This window comes from Pipra filicauda, unplaced genomic scaffold (assembly GCF_003945595.2).
Source record: "Pipra filicauda isolate LSUMZ 115617 unplaced genomic scaffold, ASM394559v2 scaffold164_size1636381_pilon, whole genome shotgun sequence".
NCBI classification, from domain to species: domain Eukaryota; kingdom Metazoa; phylum Chordata; class Aves; order Passeriformes; family Pipridae; genus Pipra; species Pipra filicauda.
Genome location: NW_024104151.1, coordinates 675053 through 692498, shown reverse-complemented (window position 1 = coordinate 692498; position 17446 = coordinate 675053). Strand labels below are relative to the sequence as shown.

General features: G+C 42.2%; 1 protein-coding gene across 2 annotated transcripts; it reads right to left on the bottom strand.

The window, feature by feature from the left end:
* Positions 1-3480: 3480 nt before the first annotated feature.
* On the bottom strand, positions 3481-16522 carry CUNH1orf52 (chromosome unknown C1orf52 homolog). 2 transcript variants are annotated; one of them, XM_027719936.2, is made up of 4 exons: positions 16199-16475; positions 15901-16108; positions 14594-14676; positions 3481-3784 (listed from the first exon to the last, which is right to left on the bottom strand). In XM_027719936.2, the coding sequence occupies exons 1-4, from the start codon at positions 16454-16456 to the stop codon at positions 3620-3622; spliced, it is 714 nt and encodes a 237-aa protein (XP_027575737.1). In that variant the 5' UTR covers positions 16457-16475; the 3' UTR covers positions 3481-3619. The 2 variants fall into 2 exon arrangements, with proteins under 2 accessions (XP_027575737.1, XP_027575735.1); XM_027719934.2 differs by lacking the exon at positions 3481-3784 and having other exon boundaries at positions 13529-14676; positions 16199-16522.
* Positions 16523-17446: the final 924 nt, after the last annotated feature.

The following is a 17446-nucleotide window of genomic DNA, read 5'->3' as shown; positions in this document are numbered from 1 at the left end:
TTCTGAAGGTACAAAGAGAAATGTTTTTAAACATTTTTTTTTCATTAACAGATTGAGATTTCACCAGTTACTTTATTTTTGCTGAGTTGATAATGTGAGAACTGTAAATAACTGAACAAGCAAAAAATCAAATTTAAGTTTGAAAAAAAAATGCATTGATGGGAAGGATATCCCTGGTGAAGTTGCTGATTGATAGGTGGCAATGTTTGGGCACCGATACAGTTGAATAATGAAATTACGCAGATAAATATTTCCTAATAAAAGACTGAAAAATAACCTTTCCAGCCTTGCTGACAGCATCAGAGATCAGCTCTGCCTCAGCAGATAGGATGAAGAAGTTGTGCTTTCCTAAGTACACAGGCTTTCATTTCTGTACACACTCGGGGACTGGTTTTGAACTGCTCCGGTCTGCCTTCAGGAAATTCCATCCCTCACAGCCTACAAGGTCTCCTCAGATGTATCTGAATAATAGTTTCTTATTAATTTATCACGTACCTGTGGATGGACTTTATTTTACTTTGCTGGGATTCATTTGTGTGAGGAAAACTAAAAGTGTCTGGAAATGTGAATGAGTCTCCTTTTCATTAAAGCTTAACAAATCAGTATCTTTCTTCTCTCAAGACCTGTCGCAGACAGAGGGATAAAGTGACAACTATATGACTAAAGTGGAGCTGATGACAGCTGGGAACTGGAAGCATTTGAATGCCCCAATAAAATCTATGAGCACTCTTTTTATTGAAAGCGTCTGCCTTCCTGACACCAAAATGGACTGAAATAAGAGTCCTGTGAAACTCTATCAGGCAGCTAATAGCTGTGTGTCTTATCTCCAGCCTGCCAAACAACTGCTTTCTCTCAGATGCAGACACCACTACAGTCATCCACAGCTTTGTTACCCCCAGACCCTATTTTGAACTGGCCAGCCGAGGCACCCCAGAGGCCCAGAATACAGCTGCTTATCTTAGGAAGACAAACCAATGAGAGAATAAAAGATTTATATTTTAAACCTGAGGAGGTTGCTAGACAACAGGCTGGACAAAGCTGAAGGTGTTCATTACCAAAATGGGTCCACCATCTGCTCCCTGGGCAATGGAAATATGTGCAGTTGGAATTGCCCTTTTTAAAAGCAGATTTTAGAGACTCCAAGAGCAGTTAAGTGTTTGGCTCAGACCACTGACTCCCTTTTAGAGAGTATCCTTGCCAGAAACCTTCTTAAACCAAAACTGTTTTAAGAGGCACCGCTGTCAAGATCTTACACCTGGTACACTACACTTGCATTGCTTTTGCTTGGCCTCCTCCAACAAAATGTGGTGCCTTCTCACCAGGTGCTCTGAGAAGCCACTGCCACTATCAGTTCTTCTCTGACTCCAGTGGCATGGACCACCTGGGCTCTGGAAATGTGACTTGTAGCATCAGGATGGTTATCCTGCCTTTATGTGAAGTACTGAGCCCATTGCTCCCAGAGACATGGTCTACCTGTCCTGTTAAACTGTAATTAAAATTAAACAGGAAAGGATTTTAAGAGCCATGTAAGGCTAACCCAGATTCAAATGAGCAGCATGATGGAAATTCTTCTGTTCATAGCTATCAGCTAACTAAAGCAGGAGGAGTGTTCACGGCTCTGCTTTCTGTGCTTTGTTCAAACAGAAATAAGACAGTAATTCATGTTCTTTTTAGTATCTTACACTTACTTTTTAAAGTTAGTATTTGAATTTTTAGAAAATGCAAGCTAACATCTCTATGAGCTTTTCAAAACATGTCATTGAACCACAGGGCTGTCATTACCACCTCTGACTGCAATCTTACAGCATGCCAGTGCTATGGTAGGATGTCAGTCTCACTGAAGATATACTAAAAATACCAAAGTATTTTGGATACAAAGAAGCCAAATCATTACCCATAGAGTAAAAATAGTCAGTATCACAACCATCATCACCATTAACTTCTTCTAACATGGAGACAAAAACAGCAGATTGGTGGCACTCAACCTTGGTTGAAGTGAAAGAATACACCAACAGATAATGTAGTATATTTGGTCAAAAGAAAAACACATTCAAACTTTTACTCAAAACATCAGGAGATTCTCTGTAAAGGAAATGAAATCACTACATAAGCATTTCTCTGTCTATTTTGTCCCATATCTTTAGGCCAGGACTGCCCCAGGAGGACAAGGAAGAAGCAGAGCTCTCACCTATGTCCACCTCTGGTCTGTTGCAAAGTACATCTGTCATAAATCCCATTAAGCACAGGGCCCTAAAACCTGCTGCCTATGCAAAATTTATTTATTAAAAATCCTGAAAAACTTACAACACTCTAAGGATATCTTGAATGACTTCCAATTACCTACTATCAGCCAACAAAATGCCAGAATGGGGGAACACATTTGATGAGCACCTTCTTAGGGGAATCCACTTTCTTAAAGTTTCTTCCATTTCTACCACTAAAAATAGCAATTTTTTTTTTTTAAATCATCGATCTCAAAATTCTGAGTTTCAAGTCAGAGTCAAGTATAGAGGACTTCCAAGTGTGGTAACAGGAAAGGCAGTATTTAAAAAGAGAAGTGGAAAGGTCCTTAAATGGGAAGACTGATCCTTTTTAAGAATTGCATATAGTGTGTGCTGTGCTCAAAGTACTTAAGATAATCACAAGGATGCCTTAAAGATGTGTTCTTGTAATCTTAAATTTTAAGCAACAGATGGTTTTGTAGGCAAAATCTGCCATGACTTTCACAAGGTGAAAGGACGTAGTCTATTTTTCTCTTTCACATAAGCTAAATAATTTTATACCTCAAAAAATTTATATGTGTGCATATATGATCATTTCATTATAGTTGTCCTGTACATTACAAAGCCAAATAAACTGGGGGGAAGAAAAGCCAGAGAAACACGGGATATCAACTCAGGTTGCTGAGAGATCTGTAGAATTTCATGTGAAATATTCTCTTCTTTCTCTCCATTGTGTGTGCTTCAAATGGAGCAATCAGAGAAGTTAATGGTAAGGAATCACGGAGGGTTTTTTCCATGTCCTGGAGTTCACCTATCAATAAAACTGTGTTTCATCAGAGAAAAAAGTTTTCCATGCAGCCACTATGGACTACATGTTTTGACCTGATGAGCTTTCTTGACTTGTAAAGAGCAGTGTAGCAAGGAGATTAATAGTTGATCCTGCTGGCTGCAGCAGGGAAAGTACCTCATTTGCAAACTTGCCAGAGTTGCTGCCTACCATCTGCTGACAGCTTGCTCCTAGCACTCACCCACTTCTGTCATAACAAGGAATGACAAAAGGACAGCAGCTGACGTGAAGGTGGCATGGTCAAGCTTCTTTGAATTATTAATGTCTATCACAACATTCAGTCACTCCTGGGAGACAGAACAGAACCCAAGAAAATGGAGCTGAAAAGATAGATTCTCATTTGTGCTCCCTTAATCACACGTCTCCTCCATTTGCTCATATTCAAATGAATCTCGGTTTAAATACCTCAAGTTATATGGTATGGTCCTTCTATTATTCCAACAGCCTCACCAGTCATGTGGTCAGGAAGAATTTCCAAATATTTAACCCAAATATTAGTCAGCTATTCTATCTCATCATGCCTCATGTGATGTATAGGTGTGATGTCCTGCTAGTCTTCAGTGGCTGCACAAACTATGGCATATAGTCCTTGGTGGCATCTCTTCCTGCCCAGCCTAACAGACTGCCCAGCTGGTGGCAGAGGTGACACCAGGCTCTGGCACAGGGACCATGAGCCAGTCCTGCAGGAGTTCCTCTGAGCTTCCAGGAATATTACCTGAACAAAAAAATACATATTTAAATGCATTTTAGTCTTTCAAAAAATTGAAAATCAATTTACTTTCCAATTCAAAATGTTTTCTGCATGGGAGTGGAAAGGCAATGTGTCTCAGCTGATTTCAAGTAGACAGGAAAGGCCACAAAGGCTTCTGTGCTTTCTCTAGTAGGCACTTACAGTAAGGCCACTCTTCAGGTGAGATCTGTTATAGAAGTGGGAGCTATTGAAACTATTCAAAATATTTACATTCTTTAGTGGATAGAAGCACTACTTTATCCTAATCTCTTCTCTAATTACTCGAGTTTCCAGCCATGCCACAATATAATCTATGTAATGTCCACAACAAAGACCCACAGCATTTTAATACAACAAATTTCACATAGATATTACAGTGGTGGGGATTCTGAAAGACCATGTATATTTAATAGATTAAATCAATTTCTCAATGTATATTTTTCCTTGTTTAATCCCTCAACCTTCCTTCTTACTGCTAAAATTTGTTTCCTAAATGCCATATGCTTCTCCAGAATAACAAGACTCAGCAGCATGTAAAAAACCAATTATGTAAAGTTAAGCTTCTGGGGTTTTTTTACATTGAACTGTGAAATCTAAAATGACAGATTTTTTTAAAAATCTATTTTTGGATGAGTTTAACTTTGTATGTTTCCAAACACCAGTTTCTGCTCTGAAACATCATGTGCAAGATCATTTTCAGTATTCTTCCACTTTTGTCTGGCAAATTCCCCTGTTGTCTATATATGAAAGAAACACAGCTAAACCGGATATACTGAGTGTAAAAACAGAATTTGCATGGGAGGGACAAGGGCAGGGGGAAGTCTGAAACTAAAATTACTCCAAGTGGCTTTTTCAAACTGTGTTTCCAAGGTGACAAAAACCCTTTTATTGCAAGGTTGCTCATTTATCTTGTACAGTTGCCAGGATTTTGATCTAATTTTTAGGTCTGAAGAACTAAAATTATCCCACTCCTTCTCAAAATAAAACCCAACCAAATACAACAAAACAGGTTTTAACTGTTTAGTGGCTTCTACCCTTACAACCAGCAACAAAGTAAAATCAGGTCAAATTGTAAATGTGCCAATTTTAGCATCCCTTTGGAAGATGTATCCCCAAACAGCACATTCTAATCATGCTTATAGTTCATCAGTTATCCCAGGCTAAATTATGTGCTGAGATCCCAATAACAGTTTGCAGCCCTTCTGAGCTGGCACCTTGTACACGTGTGTGACAGACAGCACTCTACCTGTTTTCCTTTCTAAACAACATATGGGCTTAATGAAGACCCTTAGGTATTTACCTGCTTTACCTGAAGAACCCCAGAGAATGATGACCCCCCCAGTTTTACCTCCTGTCTCCCCCTTATCACTTCCTTACCCTCACTTACTCTGTCACAGCTGAGCTTACTGCAGGAGTTTGGGACAAGTGCCGTGGCACAGCTTCACAGAAGATTAACTTCCTGAAGTGAGACTTTACCATCCTAGACCTCACATCCGCTGTGGTCCTCACACACCTCTTCCTTGGGCCTTGGAAGGGCTTTGCCCGTAATGCTCCCAGGGCCTTGAGCTTTGCCATGGCCAGGGGCAGAGCCCTCTCTAGATAGTAAAATGAGTTTATCAGTCTTTTTGTCTGTCAGTTACTTAAAACAGTCTTAGCAGTCAGCAACCTCTAACATAGACAGGTTTACTGCTCATTCCGATGGAAACCCATTCCTCCAGGATTCAGTGTGCACAAGGAGGCAACACGCAGGGGTGGTTCTGCTGACTGCCCCCCCTTCTCTGCCCACCCAGTGAAAACCAGCTTGTGACTCACAAAGGCGTCCTGGTCTCCAGTGGCGTTTCTGGTTCCACACATCATTTGAGAAGGACAACAGTTGTTACAGATGGATGTTAGGAAAGACTGCTTCCCAAGGAGGCATTTCCTTTGCTGCTGACTGGCATGAGCTCCGTTACTTCCCATGCTCAGTGCCATGGCTGCTGTTGCCTTAGAGATCAAAACCAACTGAAGAAGAATCTGCTCTTCCTAGGCACCAGAGTCTCCTACAGAACTGGTTGATGCTCATCTTTCACCATTAAGAAGTCCTCCTGTTGTAGTCATTGGACACTACTGCCAGGCAAGAGAGCCAGTATGACAGTGAGCATCAATTGCTTGTGCAGGGGCAAAAGCAGCAGTGGCTGCAGATCTGACCCTGGAGTGCTGCTTGTGCCCTGTGGGAAGTCGGACAACACACAGCGAGCAGGACGCCAGTGCACAATTGCTCCATCAGACTGACTCTCTACTCAGGTAACATGTAAGACACCAGCTCCCTCTGCTTCTCTGACTCGAGGTACTTCCCAGAAACCCCAAACTACTTGTTCAGTGTGCCAAGTCTTGCCAGCACTTAGTGTGCAATGTTAAGGAACCCCATTAGAAACTGTACCCAAAACATCAAAGAAACAGTGAATTATGTAGTTTAATATGTCTGATTCAGCAAGCACTGCAGAGTCAACTGTCTCCCTCAAAAGCACACTGCACGTGGCCTTGGTGTTTCTGTCTGAAAAGCACATCCAAGTCCTCCTGCCTGTCCACAGGAGATACAGGAAGAGATGCTCCCAAGGCTTTTAGGCCAGTCAGCAGGGACAAGCCCCACCTTATTAAAGCAGCTATGATGCTGCAAATCTGGGCATCTCAGCCCCTGTTGCACTGGCTTGTGCTCTCCCTGGCAATTTGCATACAAAATGTATATTCTTTAAACACATTCACAAATGTTAACCTGAAGCAGAATTTTTCTTTGCCTGTCAGCAAAGAACATCTGGAAATGATCAATCTCTCTCTCCACCTTGCTCAAATGTCTTCAGGGAGAAATTAATCTTTTAAGACATCTATATTAAAATGAAAAAATGCTTCTCTAAGCTTGCTAAATTCAGTTAAGTTTTCCTGTGAAGAAAGCATAGGAGGGAAAGGAATTCATTCTTTCTAAGAGTAAAAAAATACAAATCCATTTCCTTACTCTGCTGTTAGGAGCACGGCAAGGCTTCCATTGAGAAACAAAGGACCCCAGCACTGTAAATTCACATGTGCAATTAGCTCATACACAGCAGACTTTCCAGTGCCTGTAGTGGGATTCATGCATAGCAGAACTTCATACACATGTGTAGCTTCTCACAGGAATGGATCTTGCAGCATCTCTAAGGAGAAACGTTACCAGTCTGGGAACCGATAAGAAATGATCAGTGCTGCAATTTACTCTCACTCTCATTCTCCACCACCCTTTGCACTTAATATAAGAACCAGTGAATCAATTAATAGGAAAAAAACAGTCTAAGGTGAGGAAAAAGCTGACTTTAGAAGGCAATACTGGTGTGCTACCAAGAGCAGAAACATTGAACCCACTGTGTTTTTCCCAGCAAGGTGTATTTTGGGAGGGAGGCTGGGGTGCTGTGCATGCAGGGCCCCTCACTTGGGCAGGGTGTGCCTGCACAAGTATTTTGGTTTGGATCAGGAGGCAGCTTTTGAAGTGACTCTCCCTATCAGCCTGGCAGACTCTGCATTGGTTTTCAGAGTGCACCAGCTGGATTCCTTTCAGATGAAACTCAAACCAGAAGATGCACTCCAGGAGTGCATTTAATGCACTTGGACTGCTGCTGGGCATTGCTCCTGTGGGAGCAATGCCGAGCTAGCCCACAGCATGGACTAGTTCACCTTACAGGCACTCTCCTATTGTGCCAAATGACTTACGAGTGCAAACGTAGCCACAGATTAAAGACAGTCTTTCAGCGTGATATCAGAAATAGAACCGATCACATATAGCTTCCCAAAACCCCTATAGCATTAACCAGGGGAGTCAGTAAACCTGCTTATTCTTATGAAAACAGATCTACTAATTTAGCAAACAAAAGCCATATACAGTATAATTGAGAAAAACAAACAAATGCTCAAGATGGACTGACCACCTAAAATGGATTATTTACTCTCGAGTGCCAGGAAAGCAAATTCCCCAACCACTAGTATTGCTGGCTCTTAATGCTCAAGTGTGTATGCACAATGTGGGATATAAACACAGTTCTGACCGAAAATCCTGTAGAGTTGCTCAGGAATTAGTGCCATTATTAAATGTGATACTTTTTCAGGTTAATTTCTGCAGAATGCTATTAAAATCTAAGAGACTTTTGCAGCATGAGAAGGAAAAGCAAAAATCAGGGTCTACCAAATATTCCCAGTATAAAATAACTGATTCATTTAAGCCCCTTCACATTATTTCCTAAACTCTGCATTTCAGATCAATCAATGAAGACAATTGTGTAACCCCCAGCACTACTGTTGTGCTATAGCCAAAGCAGCATCAAGTGAAGCTTCCACCTACCATGGGGCATATCCAGCCCCTGGAAACATTTGCCCTTTAAGCAAATCACAGTAAGTATTTCCCAAGTGAATAAGACCATTATCTTTCAGCTTCATAAGTTGCCAAAATCCTGTGAAAAATTAAATGAGGTCTTTTAATTAAAAGCCTAAACACATACAGTGGGTCAGTTCCATCTCAAGGCCCCCCATTGCTTCTCTCAAGTATAATGGTAGTTTCTTTTCATTCCTTCTGAATAGTCATGAGAAAAAAGTTGGCTTTAAGGGCTAATTTAACTTCTGAGTGAGCTGCAGGGCCTGACTGTTAAATCCTGTCCAGAGTTACCCTAGTACAGCAGCAACACAATCCTCAGTATAAGTCTGCTCCAAGGAAACTTGGATGCAGTGCACTGGAGCAGGTTTTGTGACCAAACAAACTGCTCTCAGAAATTATGTCTTTTGCTATAATTCTGCCATTTAGCTTAGAATTAGTTCGGGTTTTTAAAATGACATTAAAGTTGTTTTCTTTTTCCCTCGGCTATGTCAAAACAAAAGAATCAAGGCAAAACCTGAGGTAAATCACATGACCAGGAATACATCATCCTGAGCCATGTACACCTGTGCTGACACACAAGCAGAGTCCTTGCTCTCTATGAACACAAAACTACAAATGATAGAACTGCATTAGTGGGTTACACGCTTCCACAAAACGGAGAAAAAAGTTACAAGCTCTCTTGTTCAACTGCATGTTTTTTGCTGATTTATACTGATTCACTAGTGCAATAAGTTGCCAGCACTGGCAGAAGGGCTGGTGGTGCCGGTTGCATCTCTATCTTCCCCTCCAGCACTGTTTTAAAGCCAAGAGGTCTGACAGGAATGGTGCGGGCCCAGCTGGCCTGGGGCAGCCAATGGGCTGGGTCACCTTGGGGAAGGCACATTCCTGCTTTATTTTTGTAACCTTCTATGAAAGAAGGTTAGGAGTCCATGGTAAAATTAGATAAATGCAACTTTTCAAAGCCAATTCTTCCTCACTTTCTTATTTTACAGAAGTAAGGGTTTTTCTTGAGTATTCTTAAATTTAAACCAACTATAACTTTTTCAAGCTGATAAAACCCTTTTCCTTGGGCTTTTCTCTGAAAGTTTGAAACTCAGTAATTGTCTGAAATATTAGTATGACATTTAACCATTCCTTATTTTCATATTGATTTTCACTGCTTTGTTGAAGACAAACCCATTTGACTAAAATTGTGTGCCAAATAAGTTTTTTCATTATGATCAATGTAAGAATTATTTTTTTTAAAGAGGAAGGATTATGGTAACTCTACACAGCATTCAAAAATCATGTGAAATTTACAGTGTTTAAAAGCTGTTTAAAATGCCTTTGTCTAGAGCAAGATATCAGGAAAGCAAACAAAGTAGATGTGTACTGTTTCAAGAGACACAAATTAATTATTAAAAAGTAAACTAGAAGTGAATTGGGGTCTGTGGTGTAGAGCAGAGCTGCAGATTCAACAGGCACTGTGCCAGCAGGTAACAAAAGCGCTCTCTGCTGGAGCAGCATGGCTGGAAAACCAGCAAACAGGGGATGCAAGAGACAAATTATTGATCACAGGGCCTGTTTGCCCAGAGGTCTGGTGGGTGGTTCTGCCAATTGGACAGTGCATCTTCCTGCCAGCTATGTGATACTCTTCTGACTCAACAGCTGTCCCAAGAAGGATGAGAATAGGCAGGGAAATAGGGGATCCCCAGCCAGGGCAGGGGATGATACACACCTGGGATCCTCACAAGGTCAGACTAGAGTTCATTTGTCACTGGCTCTGAAGCATTCAAAGAGCCCCGGATTTAGACACATACAGTCTGTATCAGGCAAGTCTCCCTGTTTCATCAGCACTGAAATCACTTCATGACACGGATTCCCCTTACTTTCATGTTACCAGTTTGAGATGTCAGTTGTGCTTCTGTGGGGAAATAATGCAATGAATCTATTAATATTAATGCAATAATTCTATAGCATATAACTCTGTGTTGTCTTATATGTCTGTGGGTTGCTTTATATAGATACTTTGAAAAAAATAAGTTTGCAATGTGTAAGCAGTACTTCATTACTATGCCAAAGATCATGGCGATGGGGCTTATTTAACTGTCAGAGAGATACAGCTTTTTTACAAGTATCCAAGAGGCACTCACAAAGATTCCTGTGAGAACAAGCCACTAATGCTAAGCAAACCTTGTACAAAACACAGTATTCCTAACTATTAAAACAGTATGTTTTAAACAAGCCCTTGCCATTGCCAACCTTACAACTACATTAAATAATACAACCCTTTGAAATATTTCAGACAATATATAAACTCTTAATCTCACAAAATACAATTTTCTCAGTCCTAAGAAAGGGATTACAACAGAAAGTGACACTTGTTCTAGACCGGAAGCCTAGAACAGAGAAACATTTTTTTTGGTAAAACTCTTCTTTAGGTCTTTATTAAGTAGTTGTGATCTTTTCTACAAAATCAGTTAAATTAGTCTCACCTGGGCTTAAATTATCTGGGCTGGTTCCTTAAAATATCTCTTACAAAACTGGACCATGTTCTGCTCCCAACAGAAAGACTCTCCAGTGACTTTTGCTGGGACCCTGCTGCTGGCAGGGTGTTGTTTGTTTGATGCCCTGTTTTGAGGAGTGTGTGTTAATCCTCTCCTGAGAAGTTCTGTGGTTTAATTCCCCATTACACTTTCCTGGGGTTACCCTGTGTTAATCCTGTATTTGTTTTCATATCAGTCCATCTGCATCAAGAAATATGTGGTAGGAGAAGTTATGGTAAGGGATGGGACATCGGTGTTTGATCCAAAGAATAAGTTCACCTTGTTAGAAGACAACAAAAAACAGACTTCTGGCATTGCTGCTCACAGCTACAGCAAGGCAAATATGTGATTTATCTTTTGAGCTCCCAAGAGTAAAGCATTCTAAAGATGAAGACCACTTCGTCTTCTAAATGAAGAGCCCTGATAAAATTATTTGATAAGGACCAAAAATGTTTATCTCCATTCATTGAATTCATTGCATTCTTCTGTCAATCCAGCTCCACAGGTCCTGGCATCCCTGAAAATTCCTGCTTTCTTCATAAGTGCCCTGAAGAAAACAGTTCAAAGGAAGCAGCAGCACAAACCCATTCCAATCTCTGGTGCGACTCTGCCTTCCAGGCCCAACGGATCTTTGCACATTTCTAACAGCGACACAAATTCTGTGGACTCCTCTGAAGATGATGTTGTTCCTTTTGGTCTGTGATACTCTCAACATAAAGAACTGGCTCAATGGAATCTCTATCCCTCTGTTATTCCTGCTATTTCTTGGTTCCTAATTATATGACTTATAAACTTTCAGAAAGCAGTCCACTGCTACCAGCGGGTTTGTCTGAGGAACAGAACTATTCCCTGAGATTCCAGTATCCCACGGGAAGCCTCCTGTGCAATGAAAACACTGTATTTCCTTTCAGCAGTTTTCTGTATTTTGCCAACATTTTGCTCTACAGAAATCCTGCTTTTGTTTCAGTGTTGATATTTTGAGACAACTGCAGACTGCCCAGCTAATTGCTGCCTCTTGCTGCATCATTTGTTAAACTTCACCTCAGTCAAGGAATCCAGAAAACCCCTTTGGCAGTAATGGAATCAGATTTCTTAGCAAGGTGCCTCCATTTGCTCAAGGGTTTCCTAAACACATCCTATGCTAGTGTTTTTGAGAGTGTTTTCCCCTGTAACATTTGCCCCCCTGTGAATTACAGAGAGGAGTCGGCATCTCCTCCTGAGCATGCCTGGATAGCCATTTCCACTCAGTTGCTATAAAGCAACTCACCTGTCAACAAGCTCACCTCCGTAGGACACCGGTACCACCATGCTTTGCCCAGGCCTGATGGTTGCTGTGATTTTTCCAGCTATTTAGAAACCAAACTTTCAGATTTTCCCAGTCTAACAAGTAATTGCAGGTGTCCTTAAACAACACCTCTCGAAATGGAAATGCTCTGCATCGCTGTAACCATTGCCAGGGTCCCTTTCAAGCAGTACAACCATTTATCCTTCAAGAACACACACTTCAGCTGTGATCATCTTCCATGCTTTAAAGACACAAACCATTTGTAAATGAATCAGTGTTTCACCAGTGTCAGTAATAGCAGTGTAACAGAGGGATGCCTTGCCACAACTTCTCCATTAGCATTTCTGGGAGGAAGCACTGCCTGCCACAAAAGCCATTATCCTCAAGAGATGTGCTTCTATACTGATGTGAATTATTCTTTCCCAGATCATCCTGTCTTTCTTGGAAAGCCAAGTAACACAGCTGCTATTGTGCCAGCATCTGGAAGCAAAACAATGTGCTCACTGCAAACTAATTGCCTTCCAGACACCATTTTTCCAATTTTGACAAATTTTTAGGAGAATTTCCTCAAATCAAACCCATATGCATTTTTTACTATCTTTTTTCCTGTTACACATTATGATCATAATTAGAATTGATTAATCATAAAAACAGTAGAATGATGAGTTAATAGAGGACTAATTTTCAGAGGCAATCTTCCCCATTTGTTAGTGGGAATATATGTTCACTCTCACTGTTTTCTCTTGAAAGACAATCCAGGATAAACTGTCCTACAGTTAGACACTTTTTGAACATCTGCACTATCAGTCTAAGTTTAGTTGCTGTTCACTCACACGTTTCACAGATCCTGATGCACAGAGTAGAGAAATTTTCATTGTTAGATGCCCAGACCTGAAGAAAACCTACAAGTCTATTTCTTGAAATCTTTTGAGTTGCATCAGAAGCTGCAGCACAACCCCTTCTCTCATCATCTTCTCCTGAAGATGATGCACTGAAGCATCTCTACCAAACCCAACTTCCAGCTGCAGAACCAATCCACCCAGATAACTAAGTTTCAGAGAGGCTCTCACAGCTTTGTTTCAGATGTCCTACTTCAGAAGAAGCAGCGTAGTTGTTTGTGCCATTTCAGCATCCCTCATCCTGGAGCTTGCTAGGACAGTGTCCGATATTTGGGTTTGTGCACGGGGAACCCTCAGCTGTGTACAAGTACCATTTTTTGAATGGTTTCCAGACTAACAGCACAGAAGGGGTGGAATACATCACAGCTTTGGCCCGACAGCCCATGAAATTGGCAAGGAGCAGTTGCAGACTCTGCAGGCAGACAAGGATCCAGAGAAAGCATCAGCACACTGCCAAGGCTAGAATGGCATAACTTGTTGATAATTTCACATATTCGCTAAAAATGAATACATTTTTCTATATACTGACATTCAAAAGATTTTTTAAAAATCACTTAAAAAATATTAACATCATATTAGCACATATGCATACAAAGTCTGTTCTGCCAAAGAAAAGGTAGTCCAAGACAGAAGGAAAAAGCACAAATGTTTACATTAAAATTTAATTTCATAAACTTCTATTAGTAGGCCCTAATCTCACTGCAGACTTCCTAAGGCACAAAATCTTTATATGAAAAGAAACCTAGAGCAACCCTTCCTTCAATCCAGTGCCAGCTGGTACCTTTTCATACACAGACTCAAAACTCCATGGAGCAGGATGTCACAAATGCAACATACATTGACTAGCACTTTTAGAATATTACCAACTGCTGGTACTGAAATAAATACAATTTGGCAATAACAACCATCACAGCTTTGTTATAATTTTCATCCACATAAATATCTAGATTCTATTTTCTGTTTCAAGAAGAATACATTAAATGCTTCAAGTCTTCCTGCATCAGTTAGTCTCATGATTCACTGATGCAGATCCCATAATATCAAAATAATTATAAAATATTAAACTCCATTATTAGGTCCATTTTTTTTTCAGATTGTAGTTGTATATTTATTTAAACAAAAAAAACCCTAAGGAATCTGTTGAGTCATACATCCCTGAGTGGCATATAGTACAGAATTCATCCCTCCTATTCACCATGCATGCAATGCAATATTTATACTGCAGATGTTTTCAAATGTGGTTTTATTCCAGTGATCTATTTGCAGTCTAGACATACATTTAAAAACAACAATATGCAAACATATCACAGAACAGTACCTAAAAAAATCTTTAGTATATACTCCTTTATAAAAGGTTTTGACACAATGGAAAAGTCAGTCCAGAAAAACTCATGTTACCAGGTTTCTTGATAAACAAAATATTATGAAGCCCTCTAACCTGCATGAGCACAAGTATCCATAGCAATGGATCCCTCTTTTAAATCCTCCTTTTAAATAAACAGGTTTAAATGTTGTTTGGTAAACAAGTTTCTATCACAACACTGTCCATTTAATTTTGTGCTTTCCAAAAGGCAAGCATACTACAGAAATAAAATTCCCTACCCAACAGGAGAGAGAAATTCAGTAAACATGTATTTGTTTCCCATTCCAGCAGAGGAATCCAAGTTCACTGAAATTTTCATTATGTCTAAATCCATCACACCCTGCTTATACCTTCTTCTTCTTCTTCTTTGCCTGCTCTCCAGAGTCTACTTTACGTTTCTTAGCAGAAGCTGGTTCATCATCTTTTTCACCATCTTTAAATAAAAGACAGAGTTAATCAAAGTCAGCAAAGCCAGTATTTTGTCTTAAACACCATCCTTGTCTCAGAAAAACTGACTTAACCACACTTGAGAGGCCTGGAAAAAAGACACAGTAGTATTAACTGATAATATCCTCATTTTTGGAATACAGACAGTATGTGGACAGAACAAGAACGGTTATTTGTTATTACTACCATAGACCACTAAGGATAACTTAAGGAGAGGCTTTATGCTATTATACAGTACCTGTTCTAAAAAACTTATTATTTGAATAGATAATAAGAAAAGCTAGAAAAGGACATTTTAGAAGCAGGAAATATCATCATTGTGGCTAGGCTTCGCGAACGAAGATTTGGGAAAAAGCAGGAAATAATGTCAAGGTTAATTAACCATTTATAGTCTTACTTTAGATGAAGACTAAGAGAAATGCATGGGATGAACATAGAGAACACATGGAGCAAGACATATGGCAAAAAAAAAAAAAAAGAGCAAGACAGCAAAAAACCCATTCCTTTGGAAAAGGTTTGCTGAAAACTTTACTGGTGAATCAAAACATTATTGTGTGTTCTGAAAGCCCAGAATTTCTTCTTCTGGTTTTGTTCTCTTGGTTGCTGCTGGTTATTCTCTTTCTCCAGCAATTAAAAAAAAATAATTCCTCCCACCTGTCAAATATTTCTTTACTTCCTAGATTACCATTGCAGCTTGTACCATGATTAAAAGTGAAGGGGATAGTAAATATTTTCTTCAGTAATCTGTCACATGGACATACTATTTAATTCCCCTCTTGGACCTCAAGTTTTGCAAACGCTCTAAAAATAATCTGACCTACATATACACCCAAGGTCAACACAGCAACACCTGAAGAAGCTCTCATACCGTTTTAGCAGCACCATGACTGAACCTGTTACATTCACAGAACTAGAGCTCTACAGTCTTTAATCCTTCCCTGCTAATGGCAATGGGACAGGAGTGGAGGGATTGCTGGGGGCTCTATATTGACTCTAGGAAAGTCGAAACACCGGCAGTGCAGTTCAACCATCCCCGCAGGCAGAGCGCTCTGTCCTTGGGCAGCAGGGGATGCAGGACACGCCTGCGGAGCTTCCTCCGGGCTCAGGGCAGGGAGGGCTCACCGGCCACTCAGGGACCCGCCCGCCCAGCCCGGCTCTCGAAACACACCCAGCCTGTGCAGGGCACAGCCGCCCCACGCCAGGGCCTCACCCGATTCCAGGGGCTCCTGCTCCTCGTCCGGCAGGAACTTGGCCTTGCCGGCCGGCCGGGGAGCGTCGTCGCCGTTGTCTTCGTAGATGTTGGACCACTTGATGGCCATGTCGACGGCGGGCGCCGGCGGCGGCGGCTTCTCGGGCGGGCTGTAGGTCTCCGGCGGGGGCACGGCGTTGCTCCTCCACACCTTGAACTCCCTGGGGGGCTGCGGGAGAGACCAGAGCGCCCGTCACACTGCGCAGGAGGGCCGGGGACGGCCCTGCCGGCGCCTCGGCCGCCGCCGCGCCCCCCGCACCTCCTCGGGCGCCCGCAGGACGCGGCTCTCCCAGTCGATCTCCTTGTTGAGCGGGTTGTAGAGGAAGGCGGGCGGCTGCGACACCCGGCGGAAGAGCTCGTCGGGCGGCGGCAGCCGCGGCCGTCCCGGGCTGCCCCCCGCGGCCGCGCCGGCCCCCGCGGGGTGCTCGTCGGGCTGGGGCTCGTCGGGCTCCGAGTCGGAGCTGGAGCTGCCGTAGGCCGCGAAATAGCCCAGCGGGTCCTCCCCCTGCGCCGCCATGGCGGGGCTGCGCCTCGCACCGCCCGCGGAAACCGCGCCCGCGCCGAGGGTTCCGGCCCCGCCGCGGCCGGAGCGGCACCGCCCGCCCTCGGGGGAACCGCGGCGGGCACCGGCAGCAGGGATCCAGCGGGAGGAGGGAAGAGCTGACCCGCCGGGCGATGCAGGGCTCCCGCCACAGCGCGGGGTGCGTTCCTCCGAGGGACCCGAGACAGACACCGAAAATCAGACACAAAACCGAGCAACCTCCATTTCTACCTTTTCACACCTGGAGGCCTAAAGGGAAAACACGTTTTCCCTTAATGTCCGGCCACTGGGCTAACCCAGGGCAGACATAGCGCTGACCAGCGCTGTCTATCCAGCAGGGTATCTTTACCAGAACAATTTGTGAAATTTGTTGGAAAAAGTTTCTATTAGACCTCCCTTGTCGTTCACACACACATATATATATATGTAGCTATATTTATCTGTTACTGTATCAGCTAAAATACTTACTGGCATGGTTACTTAATGGCACGATGCTGTGTAGAGGGAGGTTTAGGCTGGATATCAGGAAAAAGGTTTTCACCCAGAGGGTGGTCGGGCACAGAACAGGCTCCCCAGGGAAGTGGTCACAACACCAAGCCTGTCTGCGTTCAAGAGATATTTGGACGACACTATCAGGCACATGGTGTGATTCTTGCAGTGTCCTGCACAGCGCTAAGAGTTGGGCTCAACGATCCTGATGGGTCCTTTCCAACTCAGTGTATTCTGATTCTATGTTCAGATTACTTACACTACCACAGAAGTGGGATAAGGTCTGAGCAAGAGGTTTTGGTTATAATATGATCAAGTCCTTTACTGTAAAGCTACTGAAACTGTGTCCAGCTGACATTTCATAATCAATGTCATGATCATTATTTTGACAGAAGCCCTACACACAAAGTCCAATGAAAACGACTACTGAAGTGAAACTCCACAGTCCCTGCAACATTTGCAATTCCTTTTTTGAGT

Excerpts from the sequence above, each read along its gene's own strand:
- CUNH1orf52 (XM_027719936.2), bottom strand. The coding sequence starts at position 16,456 with ATGGCGGCGCAGGGGGAGGACCCGCTGGGCTATTTCGCGGCCTACGGC. Across the intron at positions 16,109-16,198 it reads TCCTGCGGGCGCCCGAGGAG|CCCCCCAGGGAGTTCAAGGT; the intron begins GTGCGGGGGGCG and ends TCTCTCCCGCAG. Across the intron at positions 14,677-15,900 it reads GCAGGAGCCCCTGGAATCGG|ATGGTGAAAAAGATGATGAA; the intron begins GTGAGGCCCTGG and ends TTTTATTTAAAG.